The 25,200-nt window shown below is 45.3% G+C and overlaps 3 protein-coding genes across 7 annotated transcripts; 2 read left to right on the top strand and 1 right to left on the bottom strand.

Moving 5' to 3' along the window:
• Positions 1-186: 186 nt before the first annotated feature.
• On the top strand, positions 187-1,891 carry lamp3 (lysosome associated membrane protein 3). Of its 2 annotated transcripts, none has more exons than XM_088394578.1 (7): positions 187-333; positions 514-618; positions 699-781; positions 1,019-1,144; positions 1,210-1,282; positions 1,360-1,530; positions 1,613-1,891. In XM_088394578.1, the coding sequence occupies exons 1-7, from the start codon at positions 276-278 to the stop codon at positions 1,750-1,752; spliced, it is 756 nt and encodes a 251-aa protein (XP_088250704.1). In that variant the 5' UTR covers positions 187-275; the 3' UTR covers positions 1,753-1,891. The 2 variants fall into 2 exon arrangements, with proteins under 2 accessions (XP_088250704.1, XP_088250703.1); XM_088394577.1 differs by having other exon boundaries at positions 696-781.
• A 586-nt stretch (positions 1,892-2,477) lies between these two features.
• mccc1 (methylcrotonyl-CoA carboxylase subunit) lies at positions 2,478-7,660 on the top strand. Its single transcript, XM_088394569.1, has 19 exons — positions 2,478-2,795; positions 3,178-3,221; positions 3,336-3,475; positions 3,554-3,649; positions 3,839-3,960; positions 4,043-4,190; positions 4,259-4,380; positions 4,453-4,564; positions 4,747-4,828; positions 4,897-5,024; positions 5,084-5,267; positions 5,352-5,461; positions 5,640-5,856; positions 5,923-6,009; positions 6,081-6,130; positions 6,203-6,340; positions 6,505-6,612; positions 6,799-6,870; positions 6,941-7,660. Exons 1-19 carry the CDS (start codon positions 2,740-2,742, stop codon positions 7,073-7,075), a joined length of 2,151 nt encoding a protein of 716 aa, XP_088250695.1. The 5' UTR covers positions 2,478-2,739; the 3' UTR covers positions 7,076-7,660.
• A 482-nt stretch (positions 7,661-8,142) lies between these two features.
• On the bottom strand, positions 8,143-25,027 carry atp11b (ATPase phospholipid transporting 11B). Of its 4 annotated transcripts, XM_088394559.1 has the most exons (31): positions 24,625-25,025; positions 23,060-23,176; positions 22,715-22,804; positions 21,996-22,076; positions 21,764-21,871; positions 21,557-21,685; positions 21,386-21,489; positions 21,251-21,298; positions 21,099-21,163; positions 20,903-20,984; positions 20,678-20,828; positions 20,408-20,605; positions 20,160-20,318; positions 19,888-20,075; positions 19,735-19,803; positions 19,505-19,578; positions 18,770-18,873; positions 18,510-18,691; positions 18,212-18,415; positions 17,978-18,131; positions 17,809-17,911; positions 17,587-17,732; positions 17,449-17,508; positions 17,211-17,338; positions 17,008-17,146; positions 16,750-16,773; positions 16,542-16,607; positions 16,318-16,421; positions 16,085-16,250; positions 12,528-12,691; positions 8,143-10,475 (listed from the first exon to the last, which is right to left on the bottom strand). In XM_088394559.1, exons 1-31 carry the CDS (start codon positions 24,649-24,651, stop codon positions 10,394-10,396), a joined length of 3,516 nt encoding a protein of 1,171 aa, XP_088250685.1. In that variant the 5' UTR covers positions 24,652-25,025; the 3' UTR covers positions 8,143-10,393. The 4 variants fall into 4 exon arrangements, 3 of the variants coding, with proteins under 3 accessions (XP_088250685.1, XP_088250684.1, XP_088250687.1); XR_015862193.1 differs by lacking the exons at positions 8,143-10,475; positions 16,750-16,773 and adding exons at positions 13,654-13,795; positions 15,566-15,651 and having other exon boundaries at positions 12,548-12,691; positions 19,888-20,318; positions 24,625-25,027; XM_088394558.1 differs by lacking the exon at positions 16,750-16,773 and having other exon boundaries at positions 19,888-20,318.
• Between the last annotated feature and the right edge of the window lie 173 nt (positions 25,028-25,200).

Below are 25,200 nucleotides of genomic sequence, written 5' to 3'. Positions count from 1 at the left end.
TTATAAACATAAACAGCATTATTATCCTGCTGCAAGACTCGTCATCTGCAACAGAGATCAAACTTTTGTGTCAGTCCAAACATGACATGAGGCCCCAAAAAAGGAATAAGAGCTTTTTACGCAAAATGTGCAAAACCCTCTGTGACGCTTCACTTCCTCTCCAAGAGAGGCCTTGTGGTAGATCAAAAAAAAAAAAAAAAAAGCCTTTACATTGACATGGTCTCACCACAGAGGAAGCATCGCTAAGCAAGTCATTCTTTTGCATTTGTCTGATAATGCAAGAAGGTGGTACAAGCGGATGGCCTTTGCTTTTCTTGGCTGTTTTAATTCCAGGTATGTTTACCGACATTTCCCTCAAATTAGTAAGCGTCACGCTTTACCCGAAATGAAGGTGTGTTTCAGGAATAAACGTTATTGTGCTTTCCTCTTACATTTGCAGTGAAAACTTGACGCTTGCTCATAATGTCAGCTGCAGTTTCTTTTTAACACGAAAATGATGGGATCCCCCCGTAGGTGTCCACTTGGTTGGAAATGATAAATCTATTTTGGCTGCGTCACGTTTTGGGACTCGCGTCGACCGGCCAGTCCTACACCCTACCGAGGCTCTCCCTGTACCAGGTACACACAAACGCAACATGACTTTGTTTACAGGCTGGACCAAGTTTGAATTCTTGTCATTGCCTTTTTGTTTTCAGCAGGAACCTACACTCTGGCCAACCCCGAGGGGGAACCATGCATCAAAGCTACCCTGGGAGCGCAGTTTATCGTCATCATAAAGAAGGTAACTCACACACACACTCGGACTGCCTCGGATTGACAAAAGTGTGTGTGTGTTTTCTGCCTGACTCTTGAGTAACTGCGTATTGCTTTCAGATAAGACCGATAGAGCCACCACACCCTAATGAGTTCCTTTCTATCCCCATTGTTTGTGTGTTGCCTCTATCACACGTCGTCTCACCTGCAATGGCTCAAAATGGACAGAAGGAGTGACAAGATGTTCTCATTTGTCCATATTTAGAAGAGCTGGTTTTACAACTTGGACCCCCTTAAGGTCACAGTGAGGGGTTCCTGTCACAGGGAGTCGGCAGTCTTGTCTCTCTCGCTACCCGATAATGCCGCCAGCCTGCAGTTCGCCTTCAGAAAGGTACAACGGCGCAGATATGTGCAGCCAAGCAACACTCTGAATTACTATATGCCTTCTCTCTCCAGGAAAAGAATCAAGTCTACGTCAGCAAGCTGACTGCTTCGGTGTCTCCTCAGCCCGTCTGTTTAGGATGTGCGAGTAAGAGCAAAAAGAAAGGACACAGTTTCTGAGAATGTGGACTGAGTTTCATTGGTTGCTATCTGTCCCCTTTTCAGATAAGATGTACTCGGGTTTGGTGTCACGTGACAAGCTCTTTGCGGAACCCTACAACCAAAGCTTTTGGTGCAAATCTCCAACCGTGCTTCTGATATCTTCAGAAATGAGTATTAAGCTGGTACCTCTCCATATGCAGGCATTTGGTGTGCCCAGCGGACAATATGGACAAGGTGAATGCACTTCTATTTGCTTCAGTTACAGTCATGTTTTTTTTCCATTTTTAATCATTTTGATCTGATTCGCATTTTTCAGTGAATGAGTGTTTGGCTGATTATAACAAGAGGACCATCCCTGTCATCCTTGGGGCTGTAGCAGTTGGCCTTTTGTTGATTATTCTCGTGATTTTCTTAATGATGAAAGAAAATCGTACTCGCGGCTACGAAAGCCTTTGAGCTCTTCCTGAAACTGTCATTTATTATTTGAAGTGGGTCATATAAAAAGGTCAAAATATGTATGTCAAATATTTGTTGTTAATAATAAAATAGCGACTTCTGTATTATTTTTATGTATTAAATAAAGAAACAAAACTCTTTCATTCTCTTCGACTCTTTCATTATAATTAATAAAATTATTGATCCTGAAGTGACTAAACCCTATATAGCCGCTTCCCAGGGCTGATGAACGGAGTTAGGACGTGTGCCTTTGCACTTGACGCAAGAAGCGTGCGCAGATTTTGGTTGGTAGGTAAAGAAAAGACGTGCAAGGCATTGACACAATTGAAAACTCTGCTTTCTCTCAACCCCGCCGGTGCTCAAATTCACCGCAGGTTTTATAGCTTCATAGTACAATGCATGATAATGCACAAGAGTCCCTTTGGTGGCATGAGGGTAAATTACAACCATACAAAAATACAAAAGGACAACAATGGCTCATACAAATGCTTTCTATAAACGGAATCATGTTTATATGTGGAAGATTTTTGTTTTCCTATCACGTTTACTTTAATATTTACAACACAAATTAAGAACGTTTATGTATTTCTTAAGTAAATATTCAATGACGAAAGACATTTTAAAAAATAATTTTTGAACGAAACAGTACCAAATGTTTTGAATTGGTTCTACCTGCTGGTGCTTTGTCGTAATTACAGCATCCTCTCCGCCTCCGAATCAGCTTGACTCATTGGTCAACGACACTACGGATCCATATAAAGCTCAAAAATATAATACAGTTGTGTTCCTTAATTTTGTGCAATTTTTAGGAGTCTTATGTGAGCCTATTACGCTTTTTGGCGTTCGTTCATTAGTTAGATGGTTATTTCACTTGTGGACAGCATGTAATTTGACGCTTTTGGCTATTTTCGCTTCGCCTTTTCCACAACAGTCGGAGAGCTAGCTAGCTAGTAGCTAGCTTGCAGCCAGTCGTCCAAACTGACCGCAATGGCTGCAGTCATTCTAAGTTTCCCAACTCTCCACGGTTTAAGAGTATTCACTCAGTGAGTCAACAAACAAGCTACACGCCGCTGTCTGAAAAAAATAATGCTGTCGTGTTACTCGGTCGCTCTGCCTTTCTTTATCATTAGCTTACTACCTATCACTTTTGTAAATGCTAACCAAGCTAACGGGACGAAAAAGCGAAGACTACAAATTACACGCTGTTGCTAAGCTTTAATTGCCGTGCATACTGTCACTCGTTTTATCGTATTGTCGAGAGAAGTTTGTCCTCGTTGTACATAGCCGCTGTTATATTGTGTATATGTTATATTTGAGCAAGGTTAAATGAGGTAGCAGTCAGCTGTCAGCTAGCGCTGCCAAGGATGTTTACAGTACTACGCTGGTTGTACCATTCAGTTAATTATGTGCAAATTCTCGTTCCAGAAAATTGTTATGGACCAAAAGAGGAGTGAGATTAATATCCGGAGGTGAGAAATGCTCATTGCTGTTGACAGCCCAGTTTTTGAGCACATATACCATTTCCCCCCCCATTTTTTATTTGCGCAAACATCTACTAAAATATTGCATATTGGCGTTGGTAGGGGTGAGAAGGATCGAGAAGGTGCTGATCGCCAATCGAGGGGAGATCGCCTGTCGAGTAATGCGCACAGCAAAGAAGATGGGTGTTCGCTCAGTGGCTGTCTACAGCGACGTTGACAGACACTCCATGCATGTCGCCATGGTGAGATGGTTCAACATGCTTCGGAAATATCTGTTCCAATGTTCCCAAACATACACAGCATTCTGTCTGCTTTTCTAGGCAGATGAAGCCTACCACATTGGACCGCCTGCTCCCCAGCAGAGTTATCTCAACATGGGGAAGGTTTTAGAAGTGGCCAAAAAATCTGGATCACATGTGAGTGGTTTTGTACTCGGTGGACACTCAATTGCAGCAGTAATTATAAATGTTCACTTGTGATTCACACGGTTGGTGTTCCGTGAACGAGGTGTTTATTGTTGTGCTTGAGGTTGCTGCTTGGGAGCCATTGTCACGTTAGCGATGCCTGTTTGAAAGGATTTGTGTGGTCCTGTTGCTTTTATGTAGGCAGTCCACCCTGGTTATGGCTTCCTGTCTGAGAATACGGAGTTTGCAGAGGCCTGTAAAGAGAATGGAATCATCTTCATTGGACCGCCATCCTCTGCCATCCGAGACATGGGCATTAAAAGGTTCAGAATAACGTTTTTTCACTTGCCATACTGTTAATAAACGCAGGCCGATAGTCACGCCTTACTTTTCTTTCGCTTTTAGCACATCCAAATACATCATGTCGGCTGCCGGGGTGCCAATTATCGGAGGGTACCATGGTGATGACCAGTCAGATGAGAGACTGCGAGCAGAGGCCGAAAAGATCGGCTACCCCGTGATGATCAAGGCGGTCCGTGGAGGAGGCGGAAAGGTGAGGCCACAAGTTCGGGGAGAAGCTGGATCATGACTTCTTCAAACTGAAAGTAATAATGTGCTCAGGGGATGCGCATCGCACGCTCCGACTCGGAGTTCTTGGAACAGCTTCAATCTGCCAGACGAGAAGCCACTAAATCATTCAACGACGATGTCATGCTGATTGAGAAGTTTGTGGAGGATCCCAGGTAAGGAACAATCAAACTTTGCTGGAATGATGAGCGAGACTTTTGGATTGCCTTCACTTTCAATGTGTGCAGACACGTTGAAGTTCAGGTGTTTGGGGACATGCACGGGAACGCTGTCTACCTGTTTGAGAGGGACTGCAGCGTCCAGAGGAGACATCAGAAGATCATCGAGGAAGCGCCAGGAGTGAGCTTCTACATTCCTCGACCGTGTGATCGAGTCAAAACATGTCATGATAATAGATTGGCGTCCAAAGCAATGCGCTGTTATGCTGTCTTTCTTTTTGCTAAGCATGAGGCGTGCAAATGTCCAATGGACGGTGCTTTGTTGGACAAGAAACTGACATCATGAAATGTTTGCTTGCATAGCCCGGCATCAATGCCGAAGTCCAGAGGAAACTTGGCGAAGCGGCCGTGAGAGCGGCTAAGGCCGTCAACTATGTCGGCGCAGGTTAGATGAGCACACGCGTGTACATTGGCCTGGCCGCAGCCTTACGCGTGTGCCGCGTCGTCTTGCAGGCACAGTGGAGTTCATCATGGACGCCCAGCACAACTTCTACTTCATGGAGATGAACACCAGGCTGCAGGTGGAGCATCCCGTCTCCGAGATGATCACCGGCACCGACTTGGTGGAGTGGCAACTGCGGGTGAGTCGACCGTGGGTAATTTTTGATGGCGGCCCGGATCTCATCTGGGTCTCCCGTAGGTGGCGGCAGGAGAGCGCCTACCTCTGCTCCAAGATGACATCACGCTAACGGGTCACTCCTTCGAGGCCCGCATCTATGCCGAGGATCCAAACAATGACTTCCTCCCGGGGGCGGGGCCTCTGCTACATCTCTCGGCGCCTCCGCCGGACCAGCACACTCGCATCGAGACCGGAGTCAGACAAGGTGGGATTTCTGGTTGCCTGCAATATTGTAAAAATTGCGCTCATTTGTGTTTTATATTTTGCGTGTGTGGTTGTTGCTTCGTAGGAGACGAGGTGTCTGTTCATTATGACCCCATGATAGCAAAGCTTGTAGTGTGGGGCGAGGACCGCTGTGCCGCCCTAAAGAAGCTGCGCTACTGTTTAAGGCAATACAACGTAAGACATGCCATGCCAACACGAATGTTCGTACACGTGCCAACATATTGCCCAACTTGGGGAATCATCAAAAAACATTAATTGCACAGGGTGACGACGAGTTGTCATCACAAATGGCTTTGCGTGTCCCTGAACGTAATTGAAAAGCCAACGGTGGATTTTCTTGTGCCGTCGTCAGATCGTGGGTCTGAGCACCAACATCGACTTTCTGTTGAGTCTGTCGGGCCACCCGCAGTTTGAGGCGGGTAACGTGAGCACCGGCTTCATCCCACAGCACTATGCCGATCTCTTTCCCACGCCCGAAGCTCCCTCCGGGGCCGCCGTCTGCCAGGCGGCCCTCGGCCTGCTGCTCCACGAGCGGAAAGCTACAGAGGACTTTGCGGGCGCTTCCGGGGGTGAGCTGCGCCGTCCTCATATCGGTTTCAGAGCTCAATCAACGCTCGTGCATTTGTGGCCGCCAGATCCTTTCTCGCCGTTTGGCTCGAGTAGCGGCTGGAGGCTGAACACGCACGTGTCCAGGAGCATGACGCTGCAGCTGGCAGACAAGAGTAAGTTGCCAGGAGGGAACTGTTGGCAGTCACCACAGTCATGTGAAAAGCAACAATTTCTTGCTCTTCAGAGGTCATCGTGGTCGTCACATACAACAAAGACGGGAGCTACGGCATGCAGGTGAGCCGCTTTTCAACTGCCGCTTAGCGAAAGGTTCAAATCAAAGCAATCGCCAGTGTTTTCCTCGTTCAGTTGGGCGAGGAGCGGTTTCATGTGACGGGGGAGCTGGAGACAGAAGACGGAGTTTCCTTTCTGCACTGCTCTGTCAATGGCGTTAAGTCTCGACCCAAACTGGTCATCCTGGACAACAGCGTTCATCTCTTCTCCACGGTCAGCGCTGCGAATTCTGTTAAAAGGACTTGGTTCGCCGCAGGAAGCCTTTTTGGCATACCCTTGCTGGCCATTGGAATCTGGAATACATAGATTCCCGTGTTTGTCACCAGTCCAATTTGTCCAATGACGGACGTCTCACATTTGTGTGGTTGTGTACGCAGGAGGGCGGTGTTGAAATGTCTATTCCGGTTCCAAAGTATCTGGCTGCCGCGAGCGGATCCGCCGCTCAGGGTGGCGCCGTGGCCCCCATGACTGGAACTATCGAGAAGGTGACTTCCGTCCGATGAGTGCGCAGTGTTGTTCAATCACCAGATTTTTATTGACTTGACACACATCCTGATCAAATTATACAGCCCACAACAACAAATATAATCTTTTGAAAAATAACGCACGGTATTTGTTGAAAGTTGAATTCGACCAGATCTCATACTTTTTGTTTTGTTTTGGAACGTTAGGTGATGGTGAAGGCGGGCGACAGAGTGAATGTCGGTGACCCGCTGATGGTCATGATTGCCATGAAGATGGAGGTGAGACATGTTTCAATGCACCAATACTGAGTTCCTTGTACAATATATGACCGCTTCGCCGATTCAACAGCACGTCATCCGGGCACCCAAGTCAGGCGTGATCAGAAAGGTCTTCTTCGGCGAGGGCTCTCAGGCCAATCGACATGCTCCCTTGGTGGAACTGGAAGAAGAGGGTAGGGCCGACGAGGAGGCGGCGGCCCAGTAGTTGGGTGCATTGATGTTCCAAACTGGGAGACTCGAACTAAAGATTATGGAGTAGCCATGCCAACATCCCTCAAGAGACCGTGGCCTTTTCGCTCTGCCACCTTTGGTGCTTTTTGGACTCGTTGTAATTGGCTGCCTGGCTAATTGTAGTCGCAGCACGGCGGCTTGCTTCCTGTCAGGTATGTGGAGGATGAGGAATAACCAGAATGCTGGCACAACTTCACAATTATTGAAACGGTTACTGATGCTGAGTGAAGAAGAGTTTTCATTGACATGCCCACATGCTGTGTACATTGTTTCAAAAGCCTCCGTTGATCATGAGCTATTCCAAAAGTTGAATGCAAATGAACTTTTTGTCAAATAATCCTCACACTCCCCAACAAAATGTGTCCTTCTGCTTCTTATGATATTTTTGAATCAATTACTACAGTAACTCTGCACTCCAGAATGTTAAGAGGGAAACGTTTTGTAGATCCTAGCTTGTGTTAGAGGACAACTTGACTCAATTGTTACTTCAAAATTTAGAACTATGCAAAGCTTTGTACTGTGGTCTTGTTTGAATGACATCACATAATTAACAACCAAATGTCTTTTTGTCCACTTTTTTTTTAACCATGTCGGAGCAAGTTTAATATATTTCATGAAAATGTCCAGCTTTGTATTTTCACATCAATTTGCATGTTATTTGCTAGTCAATTTTTAAAATCAATTTAAAAGTCAAAATACAACTTCTAAATTGAGGAAACATGTGTCTAACCTTTAGGACAATGTAGTATTGCTCCAAATGTTCGTTTACATTCCTTTTAGAAGTCCGTTTTCGCGTGTCAGCACGATCGCGAATTACCATCTTTCCGCTAACTTGTTAGCCTGCCCAGTACTTCTTGTTGGTGACGGTACTTCGCGGATTTCACTTATCGCGGGTGGTTTTTGGAACCAATTATCCGCGATAAACAAGGGATTGCTGTAGTTGTCAGTGGCGGGTTGCACAGGTGTGCCGAACAGTTATGGCCAGCAACTAGCGCAAATGCTAATCATGGAAGAGTTGTGGTCAACAAAACAAGAACTTGATGCTTCTTAAAAATGTATTTATTTCATAAATAGAACAGCATTTCCATAAACGTTATAGCTGTAAGACAGTATTACAGACAAGAGGAATGGCAACAGACATCAGCCAATAAGAGTGACGAACATGATTATCTGCACGATTCCAAATGCTTGGTTGACGTTTTCATTTGGCCATTTTAATTAATTTAGGCCAGCAAAGACTGAACTCGTATCAGAACAAATTGACCCTCACTCTTCCGGTGACGTGAACATTTAGCCCGAATGAATTGAACAGTTCTGCGTCACTGTCACTGCAAAATAAAACCGCATGTAGCATTCATTGAAAGGGGCTTTGTTTTCAAATAGGTGCCAATGCATCAGATATCGCTGGCCAATTAGAGAGCATTTCAGTTGGATTACACAAAAATAATTTATGTCCTAGAATTAGCTTTGGAACCTTTGGTGACGTCTAAGCAGCCTTCAGATCTCCTCAAGATAGATATATAGATAGAAAAAGATATACTGCATTGGTCTATATGGCTCCTCAGATGAGGGATGCCTTTTATAATTCAGCTGACCTTCCAAGAACTTCTTTTGTATATTCAAACAAGATTTGCGAAGTACAGCCTTACATTCTTGGTGAATATAATTTAGAAATATCACAGTTTGATCTAGCTAAGCATCTGCCGATCAGGTGTAATAACGAGTGCTGATGCTTGCGCTCAAAAGGAACATATGACATCATGACAAGGGTTTGCCCAACACTGAACAAATAAAACAATTGACCTTCATGTGCAAAATGCGGTCCTTTGAGCAAGCGCACTTTACTGTCAGTCGGTCCTTTGACAGCTACAATGCAATGAGGTCCACTGGGTGAGGAAAAAGAAATGCACATTGCTAATGCCTGCGAGTGGAAAAGTAGGCAAATTGTTCACGTGTTTGGTTTAATTCAACAATATGCTTGCATCGCGGCAACGTCGCACTCTGACTTAACAGTATTGCGATGGAACAAACACAAACAGCGAGAAAGCAATCATGTCACAAAAACAGAGGAAGACATAACAGACCGTGGAAGGCTTTCCAATGGAGGCTCATCCCAACCCCAACCTCGTCGTGTGTTTAAAACGGTTGTCTTGTAGGGTTTCTCAAACTCACCCGAACCTGATTTATGGATTTGCATTATTTGGATGTATAAAGTAAAAAAACACAAGAACCGCGTGGCACCGAGGTGGTACGAGGCCACCGACGTGCACGGGCGTCGTCACCACCAGGTGGAAAGCAACACAGAAGATCCAAAGCACAAATACAAATGAAATGATTAATGAACGCGATGACTTTGAGGGGAGCCAGAAACATTCGTCAGTCAAGAGCCAGCCCGCCTACCCAAGGCGTCCATTGCAAACCACGTCAGAGCATCATCTGGCCTTGTCGGGCTGAGTGAAGAAGGCAAAGAACACGACAGCCGCCCTCTATTTATAGTCACGTCGACAAGAAGCGGGCTTCCTGAAAAGAAATTATGGCTTTCGTAACCTTGAGGTCGGGAGAATCGAGACGAGCAAGTCGCACGAGCATGTGTGCGAGTAGGCACGAAAGAGAACGCAGCTCTTTGGTATCGACACGGAAAGGATTCGGCCAGTGGCGGCGCTCCCAAGGGAAAGCGTGGACGGCGACAACTGCCGGATGCTACGATGGGGGCCTTATGTCCACCTGGAAAGGAGAAAGTGCAGCTTGCATGTGGATGGAGCAACGAAGGTCATGGCGCTTTTTGGGACGAGATGCCAACATCTGCCGTGGCTGCCGTCCATCCAACGGCTAACGGGAGTGCTAACGGAAGACGTTTGAGCTCCATGTATGAGTACACGCTTTGTCCTCACTCGAATTGCCAATTCAGCACGCTCGATCCATTGAATTGTCTTACTTGTAAGACGTTGTCCAAAACTGTAAGACGTTTCTCGACACTGGTAGCATTTCGCTAGTAGTGGGCAGATGTCAGCCAGTACTACTTGTGAGAAAGATGACGACGTACTGAATTGTATTAGCAATGAGGGCAAGGAGTGTCATAGTGCAAGCTGGCCATGGAGTGTGCAATGTCCTTCAAGCAGCGTTGTCCCCTCAAATGAAGTTCATGCACTGCTGAGGACCTTCAATCTTTAAGGTGCCCAGCAGTCCTTTGGTTTCAGGAGCAGCAGCTTCAGCTGAGTCCACTTCCGCAATGGACTCGTGACTAAGTAAGCTTAGAAGGGGGGGCAGGGGTGAGGAGGGGGGGCAGGGCACCTCAGCAGTGGGCAACCTCGATGGGGGACAGCGTCAGGACACTACGATCGTTGGAGTAGAAGTTGTCTGCGTCAGCCCAAGACCTGAAACGAGGCAGCAGTAACCGAGGATTAGGACGGCGGCTGTGTTGCAGGCGGGCAGGAGCGCAAAGGGGCGGCCTGGCAGCTGCCTTGCTTATTTGCTAACCACCTTTTCTCAGAATTAGAACTGGCACTAGCAAGTGGGAAAGAAGAGGCGTCAATGAGGGATGATGGAAAAGTGCAACAGGATGCGGGTTGAGTACTGAAGCCTCATTCAAAATGTTTTGCTGACCCTCTGAGGCAGGTGCGTCAAACTTTGGCCCGCGGGCCAATTTTGGTCCAGAATGTAATTATATTTGGCCCGCAAACACAAATTCTGCATCGACTGTGTCAATACTAAAATTGCAAATTGTCTTCACTTTAAAAAAAATAGAGACTCTGCTAGCAAATTTTTATTACCACTCGTCTTTTTTAAAAATTTGAACAGTTTTAACTCGTCACTGATTTCAAAACTACTAGTCATTAATAAGGTTGTTGTGTACCCTGTACTGTATATAATACAAGACGTTGATACATTTATTTGGGTTGTCAGATTGGCCCTTGAAGGAAACTATGATTACGATGCGGCATGCGATAAAAATTTGTTTGGCACCCCTGCTCTGGGGTATCCTTGAAAAAAAAAACTAGCCCCGCCAGTGTCTCAGAGGGCACTGTGACTTCATCTACTCAACCCGAATCAAAATAATGATTACAAAGAGAAATAATTAATGATTTAAAAAAAAAAAAGCAAAAGGACCACATTCCGAGGTCTAATCTACAAGGCCAAACTTTGGAATCCTTTGACTTTTCAATTGATCTCCATTTGCCAAGATAAAGACAACCGTTTTAAGCCCTGCTAAAGGCCAGAAAAGGCCAAGCCGCCCAGCGACTTGACTCAAACTGAAAAAATACAGCGCGGCAGTTGAGCTCAGCCGGGTCAAGATGGAGCTCGCGGCATCATGTCCCGCTCCGCTCGACAGCCACGAAAGCACTGGCAAGATAAAATGTTATGACACAATCCCGAGAAAAAGAAAAAAAAAAAAAAACAGAGCGGTAAACAGAGCAGGAAGATTTTTGACGTTTGTCGTGGGGGGGGGGTGCACAAAAGCCCACATTTGCCAAAGAACACGCAACATGAAGGCCACCGTGTGCACCGACGGGTCCATCTTGCAAGTCGTGGCTTAGGCTTCACAATAAATTTGAAAAGTCCACTGCAATGCAAAGGTGAGGGCAATCTTTTCATGACTTAGAAGATGCACGACAGACGGCACGAGGAGATTATCACATTGAAATGGCGCACTAATTATTTTCTGAATAATTGAAGGTCTCGTGGGTTAATGAGATTGTTACGCAAACTGGCGGGGTTACAAAGTGCCTCCAATTTTAATTAGTATTTAGTTAAGAGAAGGAAACGAGAAGATCTGCCTCAAATGACACTACTCCGAAAGTATTCACTTGTGCATCATCAAGTAAAAAATACAAATATTTTTTTAGCATTTGGCCTACATTATACCATCGTTAGAAAATTAAGGTTGAATTAAGTCTGCAGTGCATGATTAACTTCACTTTTGGTATTTTCCAATGTTTAGTTAATTTTGAACACAGTATAATGTAGGCCAAAGACAAAAAAAGCTTTTTTTTTTGGCATTATAAAAAAAAAAATCTAATCTTCACTGGCTTTTATATAGTTCTACAGAAGTTAAAGTGCATCGTAAAGTGTCCCTGAAAGGTGGCTTGATGATCGGGGCTGTTGCGTAGGCACACAGGACGTTGCTAGCAATGACAAACATGCTAATGAAGGGCCAACACAGACGAAGTTACATAGTGCGTCATATTGCGAGCCGTTGCGTACCCATATAGTAGGACTGGTTGAGATCAAAGTGTCGTTAAATATATTAGTGGCGAGATTATAGCTTGACACTTTTGGCTCGGCCAGAGTTGACTCTTTCCACATTGGAGTTGATGCAAGAAAGCGTCGGCACCGCCGTTAGCATTCACTTGGCTCAAGCGCTCGCATGAGCCACATTATGATTAATATTTGAAAGCACGTTTGATGCTGTCGTCGTCCTGGCCCACCTGTTGCTGTGGCCGGATGACTCGCAACGGTTGCCGGCAGGCGGGCAACGTCCGCTCATTTGCTCCAGGAGGCCGACCAGGCGGGAACAGCCGCTTTGCCCGTGTTGGTAGCAGCACAAGGATTCCACGCAGCTGAGCGCCTTGGCCTGGGGGGCTGATAAAGACTGCAGGAGTGAAAAATAAAGCAGAGTAGAGGAAGATGTAGGGAGGAGAATTCGTTAGTGACGGAATCAAAATGGCTACGCTACTCAAAGGCAGGCAATGGAGGCGACTTGGCAGCACATCGGAATGGACGACAATCAAAGCATGCTACCAAATGGCACTGAAATGGTCAAATGAAGAAACAAATTTAGAAGCACAACAAGAAAACCTTTGCTTAGCTAATTGGCGTCTTGGATCATAAAGCCCCAACGAATTTTCTGCTTACAAAATTGAAATTTTTTGTTTACTCAACGAGGCTCTGATTTTGACAACTGTGAGGTTGAATTGAAGATGAACAGACCGTGAGCTAGAAAATCCTCTTGTAATATAGCCAGTTTTAAGGAATAATAAGTGACGCTGACTCAAAGCTACTCGAATATCTGCATAGCAGCAGATTATCGATGAATACAAAAACAAGTGATAAAAAACAAAAACAAAACAGTAAATGCAAGTGTAATGGTCAAAGTTCATTTCAGTTTAGTGGTCTCAAAACCCTTTATGGACTATAAATAAAGTCATCTTATAAATCAATTCCGTTCGGTCTAACTTGGTGAGTCATTTGATTAATCTGTGAAACCACTGTTAAAAAAAAAAAAAAAAAAGTAGACATCAGATGATTAAAGACTGAACATGGTCACGGATACGAGCGGGCAGCATACAGTCTGGCTCAAAGAAAACACGACTCCGAAGATTTCAGCATGCCACTTACATTCTTAACTCAAAAACGAGATGCGGGAGGTGGGCAAGGGCGGTCAGAGTTGCACATCACAACCAAACGAAGGGATGGAGATGACCCAAAACAAGGCAACGCAATCAAATGAAAGGTTTCGACGGACAAGCGTGACACGTGTGTGTATGGGGGGGCGCAGGCAGGCGGGATGTCACGTCGGCGCTACAATATAACGGCAGAGTGGAGCGTTACTACCTAGGGTGGGCTATCAAGGCTCTGGGCTGGGGGCAGCGGGGGGAGGAGAAGCAGCTAGCAGGTGCCAATTGTCCTCCCCTGGGCGCCGACGGGCCTTAACAGAGTCATATTCTGGGCCGACTGAACCCTCGCCCTTTTCCATCTGAAGGACACAAGATGTCGGTGAGAACAGCTCACAGCTCAGCCACCTCGAACCCTTTGGACACTCGGGGAAACAAGCGAACGCCGCCACACGCAAACAAAGAACGGCCAGCTCGTAACAAATTCTTCATTTCACAAGAGCCAAATCACAAAGACTGAAAGTCAGGAATTGTGACCGGGCTTTCATTTCGGACTGTGGAACAGCTAAGAAGCAATCGGCGAGTGGAGGCATAAAAAGAGCAAGTGTGAAGGGAAGGACACGCACACACATGCACACACTCGGGCATGCAAAATAATGAACCTGCTGCTGAGACTAGAAGAAGCAAACAATTCAAGAAAAAACCCATGAGAGCCTTTTGTAACTGGGATCTAATTAGACAGATATAGAGAGGAGAAGGAATTTCACAAAAACAAAGATAAACAATTTCATTTAAAATGCAGAACTCGTAAGGCTTGACCTGACTTCTCTTTTTATAATGTGCGACACGATTAGAACGGGGCCAAATTAGGACATTACTATTATTATTACTTCTCCTCATTTGTTGAGCGTTTGGAAATTGTTTTTGGATGTTTCTCTTTGCTAATAATTGCATGACCATCTTACTGAATTTATTTACAATAGTAGAATGGCACGGAAAACATTTTGTGATAAGATGTCACTCTTGAAGGAGTTATTCCAAATATAATCGTCATTAAAAGTTCAACCATTGTTACAGAACAGATTGGGGTTGACCTTTGCAGTAGCACGACATTTAATTGGAGTTTGCAAATTGCCCTGCCCCCGTTGAGTGGAATTAAAAAAAGTCATCTGCTCATGCAGCAGCGGCGGCATGCACGAGCATACGGAAACGATTCCGTAGTGTCCCGTCATGCAGCCGTGATGACGTCTTGCGCTGTGATCACATGCAAGTGAACAACTGGGACATGTAGAGGGCGTTCTTAAGGACTCGTCATCTTTTGAGGCAGCCGACCATGGTCGACGTCATGAGCTAAGACGCTAACATGCTAGAACACAGGTGTCAAACTCAAGGCCCGGGGGCCAGATACGGCCCACCACATCATTTTATGTGGCCTGCAAAGACAAATTGTGCATCAAATTCGTGTCATTACTAGAATTGCAAATTGTCTTCACTTTTAAAAATATATACCTTTTTAAATATTTGACCAGTTTTTACTAGTCTGATTTGAAAACTTATTTGTCAGTTTTTTTTGTAGCTTATACTGTATATAATATGAGGTGCTCATACATTTATTTGGGTTGACAGTCATAATGGCCCTCCGAAAGAAACTATGACGACAATGGAGCCCGCGAAAAAAATGAGTTTGACACCCCTGCGCTAGAAGATGGTAACCTCTTCCAGATGGTCAGACGGTTCAACTTATGCTCGCTAGCCATGGCCGCGTTCTTTAAACTTTATCGTAATGACTCAAAAGGACGAGCAGCCGTCATTCATCCGTCCTTGCAGCGGGAAGGGTGATGATGGAAGCATGCAAACGGAAGACACATCTGCTAAAAAGCAAGGCGTGTGCAGAATGAAATGACGGATGAGCCTTTTTGATCGCCTCACACCACAACCTTCTTTTCTCTTTCAATCGTGACGATGCGAGTTGGCTTTTCCGCGCAGTCACAAAATCGATACGAGGTTTGCAAACGGCATTTTCCTCCATTTTTCAAATGTCTTATTGCGTTTGCAAAGCTCCCCCAAATGAACAAAACAAATGATTGGACTTAAATGCTAACTGCTGGCTAACTCTGTCTCATGTCCTCTACCTAATTTTGCCCAGCTGATTCTTGGCTCTGGACAGAGGCTGAAGAGCGATGAAGTCATCACCTATTGCCACACAGTCGGAATACATCTACACCAGGAAAGGAGTGAAAGCACACAAAAAGGTTAGACATTGAGAAAACCACACACACGCCCACACAAGGACAACAACGTTAGAGCAGACGCAGACAAGATTGGATTTTTTCTTTCCTCAGACAAACAAGGCGTGAAAATTGTTTCCTGCAGAAAGACCTCATACACCGATTGTCCCGCTTTGACTTCCAGCCCTAATGCGTAATATGTCCTCGGAGAAGATTTCGCTTAGCTTTTCTTCATAGTTACATTTTAGGCTGAGTAATTATTAAACAGTCACTTCCTACAGGGGGGGCAAAGGGTAATTGATGCTCCTTGACGCACTGATGGAGTGTGTCAAAAGCTAAAATGAAAGTCAGAGGTATATGAGTAATACCCCCCCTCCCCAAATGGTGTCAGTGACTCCCATCGCATTAATGGCCCCGCTCTACCTGACTTTTCTGCGTGCTGGTGGGCCGCAGGTGTCGGTAGAAGACCTTCTTCACCACGTCCGGAAAGAGGCACGTTGCCACGATGAGGATGATGGCGAACCAAGCGGAGCCGCTGGACAGCAGTTGCACAAATACAAAATACATGTCCTGCGTGTGGAGGAACGGCCTGCGAGAGATGGAAAAACGATCAAGACAAATGATACTGAAAACGTCACAGGCTGTTTATCTCTTACCAGATGATTCCTCCATAGAAGAGAGAGAAGATGAAGTAGAAGGCGATGGAGCCCCATGTCACAAAATGGTTCATCCATGTCCAGAAGTGAGTCTCTAACGCAAGCTGGCATTGGAATAGAGAGAGACAGATCTTAAATGTTTCTATCGACAGCAATCCTTCAAAAATCAAGACCTGAGCAAAACTTTGAAAAGCCACAAGTGCAAAACATTTTCAATCCTTCACCTTCAAAGTGACTGTGATAACCATCACCGTGAAGACCAGCGTCCCAAATGTCCAATTGCCAAACATCTGCAAGTGACAAAAAAAAAAAAAAAAATTTGTGTTATTAACACAATTTGAGTCATTGTTTCTTGGCATCAGTCGTGAATAACCAACCCCCCCCCCCCGGCCCGCCCATTAGAGAGCCTTCAAATGTAGCGTTGACGCTTACCAGCTGCCTGTTAGCTCGCAAGATCTGAAATCATGCAGGAGTCCGTGAAAAGGTAGCAAGAGAGGAGAAGTGAGCAAAGTCAGCAATGGTTACGACGCCACCGATGAAATGAAGAAAAACGGCTTAGAAAAGTCAAACAAATTCAACTTGGGAATGAAACAGCTTGATAGCAAAAATTTGAGATGAGGGAAACAGCAAAGATCAGGAAATGGACAGAAGTAAAGCAGTGGGGATTTTTGGACAAAATGTGACACACACCTGTCCGTTGCCCAAAAGGCTGGTGTCTTCACCCATCAATATGTAGGATCCAAAGAAGAAGACAAACGCGTGACAAAAGCCCAACAGAGTCCAGTAGAGGAACGTCCGCACTGATAGCAGAGAGTTGCGGCTGATGTCCCTGGAAGAAAGATGGAAGCAACCAAAATGTGTAGCGCGCAAGCTAACGTGGAGCGACCGCCTACCTGTACAAGACGGGCTTGCTCTGCAGAACGTGCGGGTGAACGAGCTGTTCAAAGAGGCTGTAGACGAGGATGGGCAGCGAGGTGAAGCAGATGTTGTAGAGCGTCAGGTACACGCTGTCGTACAGAGTCTGAAACAGAGAGAGGAGTGAGCTTCAGTACACACAATTGAAAACAAGCCCAACTTTTCAGGTAGCCCACGAGAAGCGTTGTGCAACACGGGAATGAAAAATAAACTTACTTGTTGTGAAAACAGGCAGAAGAACTGGTATAAAAATTGTGGCGTGATAAAACACACATTCTATAAAAGGAAAAAGCAAGTTTGCGTTCAGTCTCGTGGAAATGTGCCTGCTCTTCATTTTGTTTGGGCAAAACTGACCTTGTAGAAAAAGTATTGCACAAGTGTGGCTATTCGAATGTAGTAGAAGTGACCGTGGACCAAGAGCAGTTTGGCCAGAAAGCGAAATCTGGCGATTGCATAGTCGCTGTTTCTCACGGCCTGCCGACCTTCCTTTCCCATGATCCCTGCAGTGACACAAACGGCCGTCGGGGCAAACTCAAATGTAAAAAAAAGTCTGAGGAGTAGGGGCGGGGCTTGTACCTATGCCAACGTGGGCTTCTTGAATCATGCTGACGTCGTTGGCGCCATCCCCAACTGCCAAGGTGATTGGTTTCTCTGGGGAGGTTTTTAAAAGACGCACCACCTGAACAAAACAAAAGAACCATATTTTGAAGGTCTGGTCACATGACACAAGTCACGTGACTATTACCTTTGCCTTCTGCAGCGGGGCCATGCGGCAGCAAAGCACCGCCGAACACTTTTTGCAAACTTCCATGAAGAGCTTTTCGTGTTCCCGCAACGCTAAAGACAAACTGGCTCCATCCACGACCAGTCCGTGCTGGATGACGTGGTCCTCTTTGATCCTAGCAAAGCCCAAACAAACACTTTGAGTTCCAATTGTCGAATGCGATCGTCGTCCGAGAAGAAACGCATCTCGGTTCACCTCCGGGCCAGTCGTCGGAGCTGCTCTGCGCACTCGTTGTCGGAGCGTTGCTGCAGCAACTCCAGGATGTTCATAGTTCTATGGAAGTGGCCGCAGGACAGGCTGACGCTCACCGCCGTCTCGTGTTTGTCACCTGTCAGCACCCAGACTTTGATTCCCGCCAGGCGCAGAGCCTCGATGGTCTCCTGAACTTTGTCTTGGAGTCTGAAAGGTGGAACGCGTAGATGAGCTAAACAACTTAAGACAGAAAAGTAACAATGAAAGTAACAATGTCTTCGATGTGCGAAAAACTCCTCACTTGTCTTCCACCCCGGTGGCGCCGAGGACTTTCAGGTTTTTTTCGATCTCGCCAAAGGCCTGCTGCAGTCGCTCTTCCCTCTGTTGGAGCGCGGTGCGGGCGCTGTTCAAAATTTGCTCGGCTTCAACGTAATCTTCGGGGCTGAAGTGGCGACATGCTACCACCAGCGTCCGTAACCCTCTCTGCGGCAAAAAAAGGGAAAAAACATTACATGCTCAGGTTCAACACATGTACAAAAAGTTAATCGTTACGTTACTCACCAAGGCAAACTCGTCGATGTGAATTCTCGTCTTTTCTATCTCCCCGCTAGTGGCAAAAGGTAGCACGGACGACTCTGCTCCCTTGGTGAACAGCACTTTGCCACCTCCACCATGGAAGCAAAACAAAAGGCAAGTTGACATCAAATCCACATTTCCAACAAAACTAATGTATTACTTAAAAAAAAAGAAAAAAAATATCGAAGACATATGTTAAATAAAAATCAGCTGTTAATGATTTTAAAAAGTTTTGCTCGGTACTTAAAAATGTTTGTCAACATGTCCATCCTTTCAACAATCAAAAGGTGGGATTACATCAAATTAACATTTACAACAAAACTCTTAAAAAAAATAAAACTATTAAGAAAAAAAATTCTGAAGCCATATGTTAAAAAAAAAAAAATCAGCTGTTAATGATTTAAAAAAGTTTTGCTCGGTACTTAAAAATGTTTGTCAACATGTCTGTTCTTTCAACAATCAAATGGTGGAATTACATCATAATAACATTTACAACAAAACTCTTAGAAAAAAAATTCTTAAGAAAAAAAATTCTGAAGCCATATGTTTAAAAAAAAATTAGCTGTTAATGACTATCGGTAGTTTTTTTCAGTACTGAAAAAAGTTTTGTCCGGTACTTAAAAAATGTTTTGTCCAGCACTTAAAAAACATTTTGTCTGGTACTTAAAAAAATGTTTGTCAACGTCCATCCTTTCAACAATTGAAAAAAAGTGAGGATACCTGCAGGCGTCTCGAGTATGACACTCATCCTTCTGCGGTTTGCATCAAACTCTAACACATGAAGCAGTTTGTATCTGAAAACAGGAAAAAAAAAAAACATGGAAAAGCTTGAAATTGGGTCATGAACACGCTTATAAGCGGCCGTAGAATCAAGAGTTCATTGTTATAAACTGCTGAGACGACAGTGAAGAGATCAAAAAAACATTTTGTGATACTTTGGGACAACCTACTTCTCTGCTTTGCCAAAAGTTTTGATTTCCATCGTATCGCCTCTGATACCAGTGAAGGTCACGCCGATTCTAGAGATGAATCGAAAAAAAAAAACCACAGTGTTAAAACCGTCTTAGGAAGTGGGCCGTGCAGTGCCGCAACTTCAACTTTACCTCTTGGCTGCCTCTACGAGCGCCTTCTCATCTGGTGAAGAGGCATAATATTCCATTTCATTGGCAGAAAATCCGTTCACGTGGCAGAACAGGTCTCCAGCCCCGGAAAGGCAGTCCGGCTGGTCGTAACTGATCTGGACCGTGTGACACAACGACACCGCTTGGAGGAATAACAATTCCTCCCCGTCCTGAATGTTGGGGAGAGCGTGGGGGGGGGGGAGACAATGAGCACGTTTGCATTTGAAATTCAATAACACCCGAGCCGAGATTACCAAATTGGGTGCGGAGCCATCTGGTGAGTCATCCGTTCGACCCTCCGGCACGAGTTTGCCATTCACTTCCCGATATTTGATCCCATTGATGGAGCACTCCCGGAATTGCATTTCGTTTTCCGTTAGCGTGCCCGTCTTGTCGGTAAACACGTACTCCACCTGGCACAACACAACGTTGCCAGAAAAAGTGCAACATTCAGCCAATTTGTCAGCTTGCAAAAACATTTTTCTTTTTCTCGATCTCACACCTGGCCGAGTTCTTCGTTGAGGTCTGAGGTGTTGACCTGAGCTTTCTGGTCACTCTCCTCATGGTAAAGATCCAAATCCCAGCCTATAAAAAAGGAGCCCAGGAACTTCTGCATCTCCACAGTAACATAGAGCGAGATGGGAATGATGAAATTGTAGAGAACCAGGAATGCCAAGAAGTCTGAGATGAATTTCAGGATCTGTAGGATGTAAAAAAAAAAAAAAGGCGTTTGTTACGACTCCTCAGACTTGGTGAGATGTGGTCAGCTTACCGGGCTGCTGTTTTTCTCTTGGTCAGTCTTTTGGTTGTAGAAGGGCTCGTCCCATTTGTCCTCAGCCTGCCAGGCGTACTTCAGGATGGTGCTGAGGACAGCCTCCAGCAACAGGATGCCCAAGTAGATAATCAGGAAGGTATTCATAGATCTGAAACCAGAACACGCATTTAAAAACACACACCTGACTAGTGTAAAAAAAAAAAAAAAAAAAAAAAAGCTCACTTCTCTACAGCAGAGCGTTTCTGAGACTTGCATTTGTAGTTGAGGGCCATTTTGGACTCCATGCCGGTATAAACCGCAACACCTGCACAAGTAGTTGAACGGACTTGGTTCCTTTAAGCAACATTTTGAGCTATAATGGTGTTGACAAGCCTCTCAAGCATTTCAGCTCAAACATTATTTTGTAATTATGACTCACCAAATATCTCTTTGGTATTTTTTAACCTGGCCCCTCGTAGCAACAAGTTTTCCGGCCCCAGCGGTCTGACAAACGGTCGCAACAACGTCGTAGTGTTAAAGGCCATTTGGAAAAAAATATTCCAATTAAAATAAAATTGAGGAACATCTCACCTGACAACGTCCTCGCCGTGGTGAGTCACCGTCATTCGACCGACAAACCTGGAAGGGATTAGATCGGGCCTTTTAGCGGGATGGCGATTCCGGCAAACTAGTTTTGCCCTTTGTGCGGTGACTAAAATAACCGACCTGTAGAGGTCGGCTTCGGGTTGCTGACACTCCACCACGGCCTGCAAGGTCTCCAGTTGCGACACCGACTGACACACGGCCGTCTCTGCCACGGAGTAGTGCGTCTGCAAGAATGGACACGCAAAACCCGCTTCATCTTTTCTCACACAATCAGACATTGATAGCGCATACCTTGAGATTGGTCTCGCCGTCGAGGCTGGCGGTGGTGATGTGACAGGTGCCGTCGCAACGCTCGGACGAGAGCAATACCAGATCGGCCGGGAAGGTCTCATCTTTGGCTACACGAACGATATCCCCCACCTGCGGGAGGGAATGCGGCAGAAAAATGTACGTATTTGATGACGTTGTCGAAATATTTGACAAGGGCTTGGCTCGTACCCTGATGTTCTTGGATCTGGTCTGGACCAGGCTTCCACTGCGGACCACAAAGACGGGAGCCCCGTTCACCTCATTGTCGGCTTTGTGTCTCAGCCAGTCTTCGTAGCCCTGCCAGACAGACATCAAACAGGATTGCACAACATAATCAGTCAAGCCCCGCCCCTCCCGACCAGAAGCCGACTATTGTTAGCTCGGCGTTTTGAAAGGGAAATGACTGAGCAGAAGTTCTCACCTGCTTGATGGCTGTGACTGTGATGACAAAGAAAAGAGGCAGACCGCTTGTGACTGGGGAAGTCGGAGTGTCGATCATTAACTGGAAACACAAATGGTGTAAACATGATCCAATCATGCATTCGTTGTAGTTACAAGAGAGGCACGTGAAGCTGTTTGGCTTTTACGTATTTGGTAATTTGCACTTGTCATTGCAAAGAGGATTAAGTGGTTGTGAAATGTTTCACAGTCGCTCTTTTTGCCTGGCGATAAAACACCACCATGACACTATAGCGTGAAAAGCAGAGAGCAACACTAATCTCGTTATCCATCTCGGCTCGTTGAAAAAATAGTCAAGTTTGTCTTTTCACAATGTCGAGACGCAAAGGGGTCTTTTATTCCGCCAGGCAAATATGACTTAAGCGTCCCTGACAAGCTGAGCGGGCCAAACTTTAGCCTTTTACAAAAGAGTCAAGTCAATTGCTCGGGCTTCACTACACAAGCTCCGAGAACCGACGACCACTCTGAAAAAATTTCAACTTGGGCAGGGGCACTGATGCCTTGATTGCACTGATTGGTGCAGCACATCAGAACAGAACCGGACCTCCTAGTGGTGGCCCACAAGTTGCTGAGTCACTCTTGCTCCACTTCTCATGCTCGCACTTTTTTATACCCAACGGGGGAAAGACCCTTGTCAATGTGTGTGTGCGTGCGTGTGTGCGTACGTGTGTGTTTGTTTACCTGGACAAGGAAAATGATGAGGAAGTAAAAGTTGGCTATCCTCCTGAACTGCTCAAACAGATTTTTGGGGACAAAATTCCAAATAGTATACTGCAACAGAAGAAGAAAATGTTGAACCTTAAACATGATGCCAAGCTCGCATTTCAACCAATGGAAGTCCGATATCCTTTTCAGACCGATAAAAGTACCATTACTCAATTCTTAAGTATACACTGATACCAAGTACTGATACCACTATTACTTTTGATACATAAAAAACAATGAGAGATCATTTTAAAGAAAGCTCTCTACACCTTAAAAGTCACACACCTTACACATCACACGGTTACAATCAAACAACGGTACCTTTGACGATATGATTCTGTTGTCAGCAAAACGTTGAGGTATGTAGTGCCCATGTTGGGGGAACCTGTTTGCCACATAGACTGTCCTGGTGTCACTTTGATGTGGGGGGTCAAAGCCCTGCAGATGAAGGCAAGGAGAAAAGTTGCCGTTTATTTGCGCCATCAGACATTTGGGGAAGTTCACAGTTACAGTATGCAAACAAGTTGCAAAATCATTCTTTTCAAGTGCAACACTACCGTTGTGGACCCTTGTGAAATGAACACGAGCGGCGTGAGCAGAGGCTGATGAAGGAAGACACGAAGAGCCTGTCCAGCAGATTTGTCCGTGAGGACTCATTCAAATTAACCACCTGTATGTAGTCTTGTTCTTCATGAGGCTTTATGTCACCGCAATTCATCAGATAAATAATAAGTCAAGCAAGGCTTCAGACAAACTAATTGCCTTAATTCAAAGTAGCAGCCGCTGTTCCAACATGCAGTCGGGAGGGGTGTTGGAAATTAGGAAAATAAGATCTTTCTAAAGCTGACAAAGTTGAGCAAAAGGTGTAAAATGCACAACTTTAATTTTTAGTTGTACATTTGCTCCTAAAGCACAACTGGACAAGTGACAATACATTCATTCATTCATCGGTCAGTGGAAGGCATGCAATCGTCACATGACGTTGCAAACCATTTGACAGCATAGTGTTTGCTTGGGAGCTGTGGAATCTCAATTTTATCAACGACGGGCGTCTTCACATAGAAATTTTAATTGAAAGGTTTCACGCAGAAGCTGACAAAATCACGTGATGCTGAAAATAATCAATGGCTTTTGCTTATCACTAATTTTGCAACATTGCTACAATGCATACTCGATAGTAGCACATTCATGATTGTTATTACGTGATTCCGTCAATTCGTGTTTCAAGTGTCCGGAGATTGAACAAAGCTCAGGTGATACCTTCAACATTTGTTTAGCGTGACAAAGCAACGTCACACACCCATTCAATGTCAACAAATATGCGAATATATTAATGATGAGTTAGCTTGACCGACAAAGCCTTCAAATGTCAAACCACCAGTGCAGAATTGTAACGCCTAAGAACCCGGAGGACGATCTGGGTTGCCGCGTCATCGGAAGGGAAGTAACTGTTGGTTTGCATTTCGTCTTGGCACGAGTACAAATCGTACAAAATGGCAAGAAACGTAATGCAAAGGCAAACGCTACCTGAGACCAGCTGAACCAAAACAACTTCCAATGGACTTGAGAAAAGTTGAAAAAATGAACTACAAGCCGGTCTGAGTTTCTCTTTTTGTGCCAGCTGGAAAGCAAGCCAATGCTGACAAACGTCAACACACCCGATCGTCCTTTTTTTGCCACACTGTCTGATTATTTCCAACAACTTGACGTTCGCTAGCTGTCTGCATTGCTGGAGAATGGGCTGACAGTTCGTTTCGACACATCATCAAGGAAGGCTATTTGGTGAGCCTAGCTCGCATATTGGCCAACTAAAGTTCGTCCACACATTCTCATCGGCCATTGAAGCGACGCGTATTAAATGCACTTCGCGGCTGCAGAAATCTTACCAGCTGCTGTCGTAGCCATCGTAGCATCCTTGCAAAAAGACGTCCCAAGTAGCCGCAACAGCCGCTAGCCAGCACTAGCAACTAGCTACTCGCGGAAAAAACGCCCCAAAACATAAATGATTGCCCGCAAAGGCAACTCTTTTCGATTGCATTACGCCGCACATTCATACAGCGCCATTGTGCAAGAATGACAGGCGGATATTTCCTTTTGCGGAGAAATCTGCACCAACGTTCCACGGTAAAAGTGACACACGTCCGATCACACCAAGTCCCAGGAAGCTACGCTACATCTCAGCTCAGTTCGGCTCGGCTCAGCTCAGCTAAGCCCTTTTCTCTTCTCGCACTGTCTGCCGCTGATGTTTCGATCTGCGCAGCTGACGCGCTCCAGGCAGCTTTGCAGCGCTCCCTGTCGGCCGACCGAGAAGCGCACTGACTGTAAACCAAACCAGGTGTTTTTAACTGGTTTTGTCCAAGGGACCACCATTATAATCAAGAAGCAACTCGGGGACCACTGCTTTGGCGTAATATTATTTTATTTTTGCACTAAAGGAGGATAGACTTATACATGCTATTTAT

The sequence above is a fragment of the Syngnathus floridae genome, chromosome 13 (genome assembly GCF_059516105.1).
Source record: "Syngnathus floridae isolate MCC-2025c chromosome 13, RoL_Sflo_1.0, whole genome shotgun sequence".
Taxonomy (NCBI): Eukaryota; Metazoa; Chordata; class Actinopteri; order Syngnathiformes; family Syngnathidae; genus Syngnathus; species Syngnathus floridae.
Note: the sequence above shows the minus strand (reverse complement) of the source record. Positions and strands in the feature narration are given on the sequence as shown.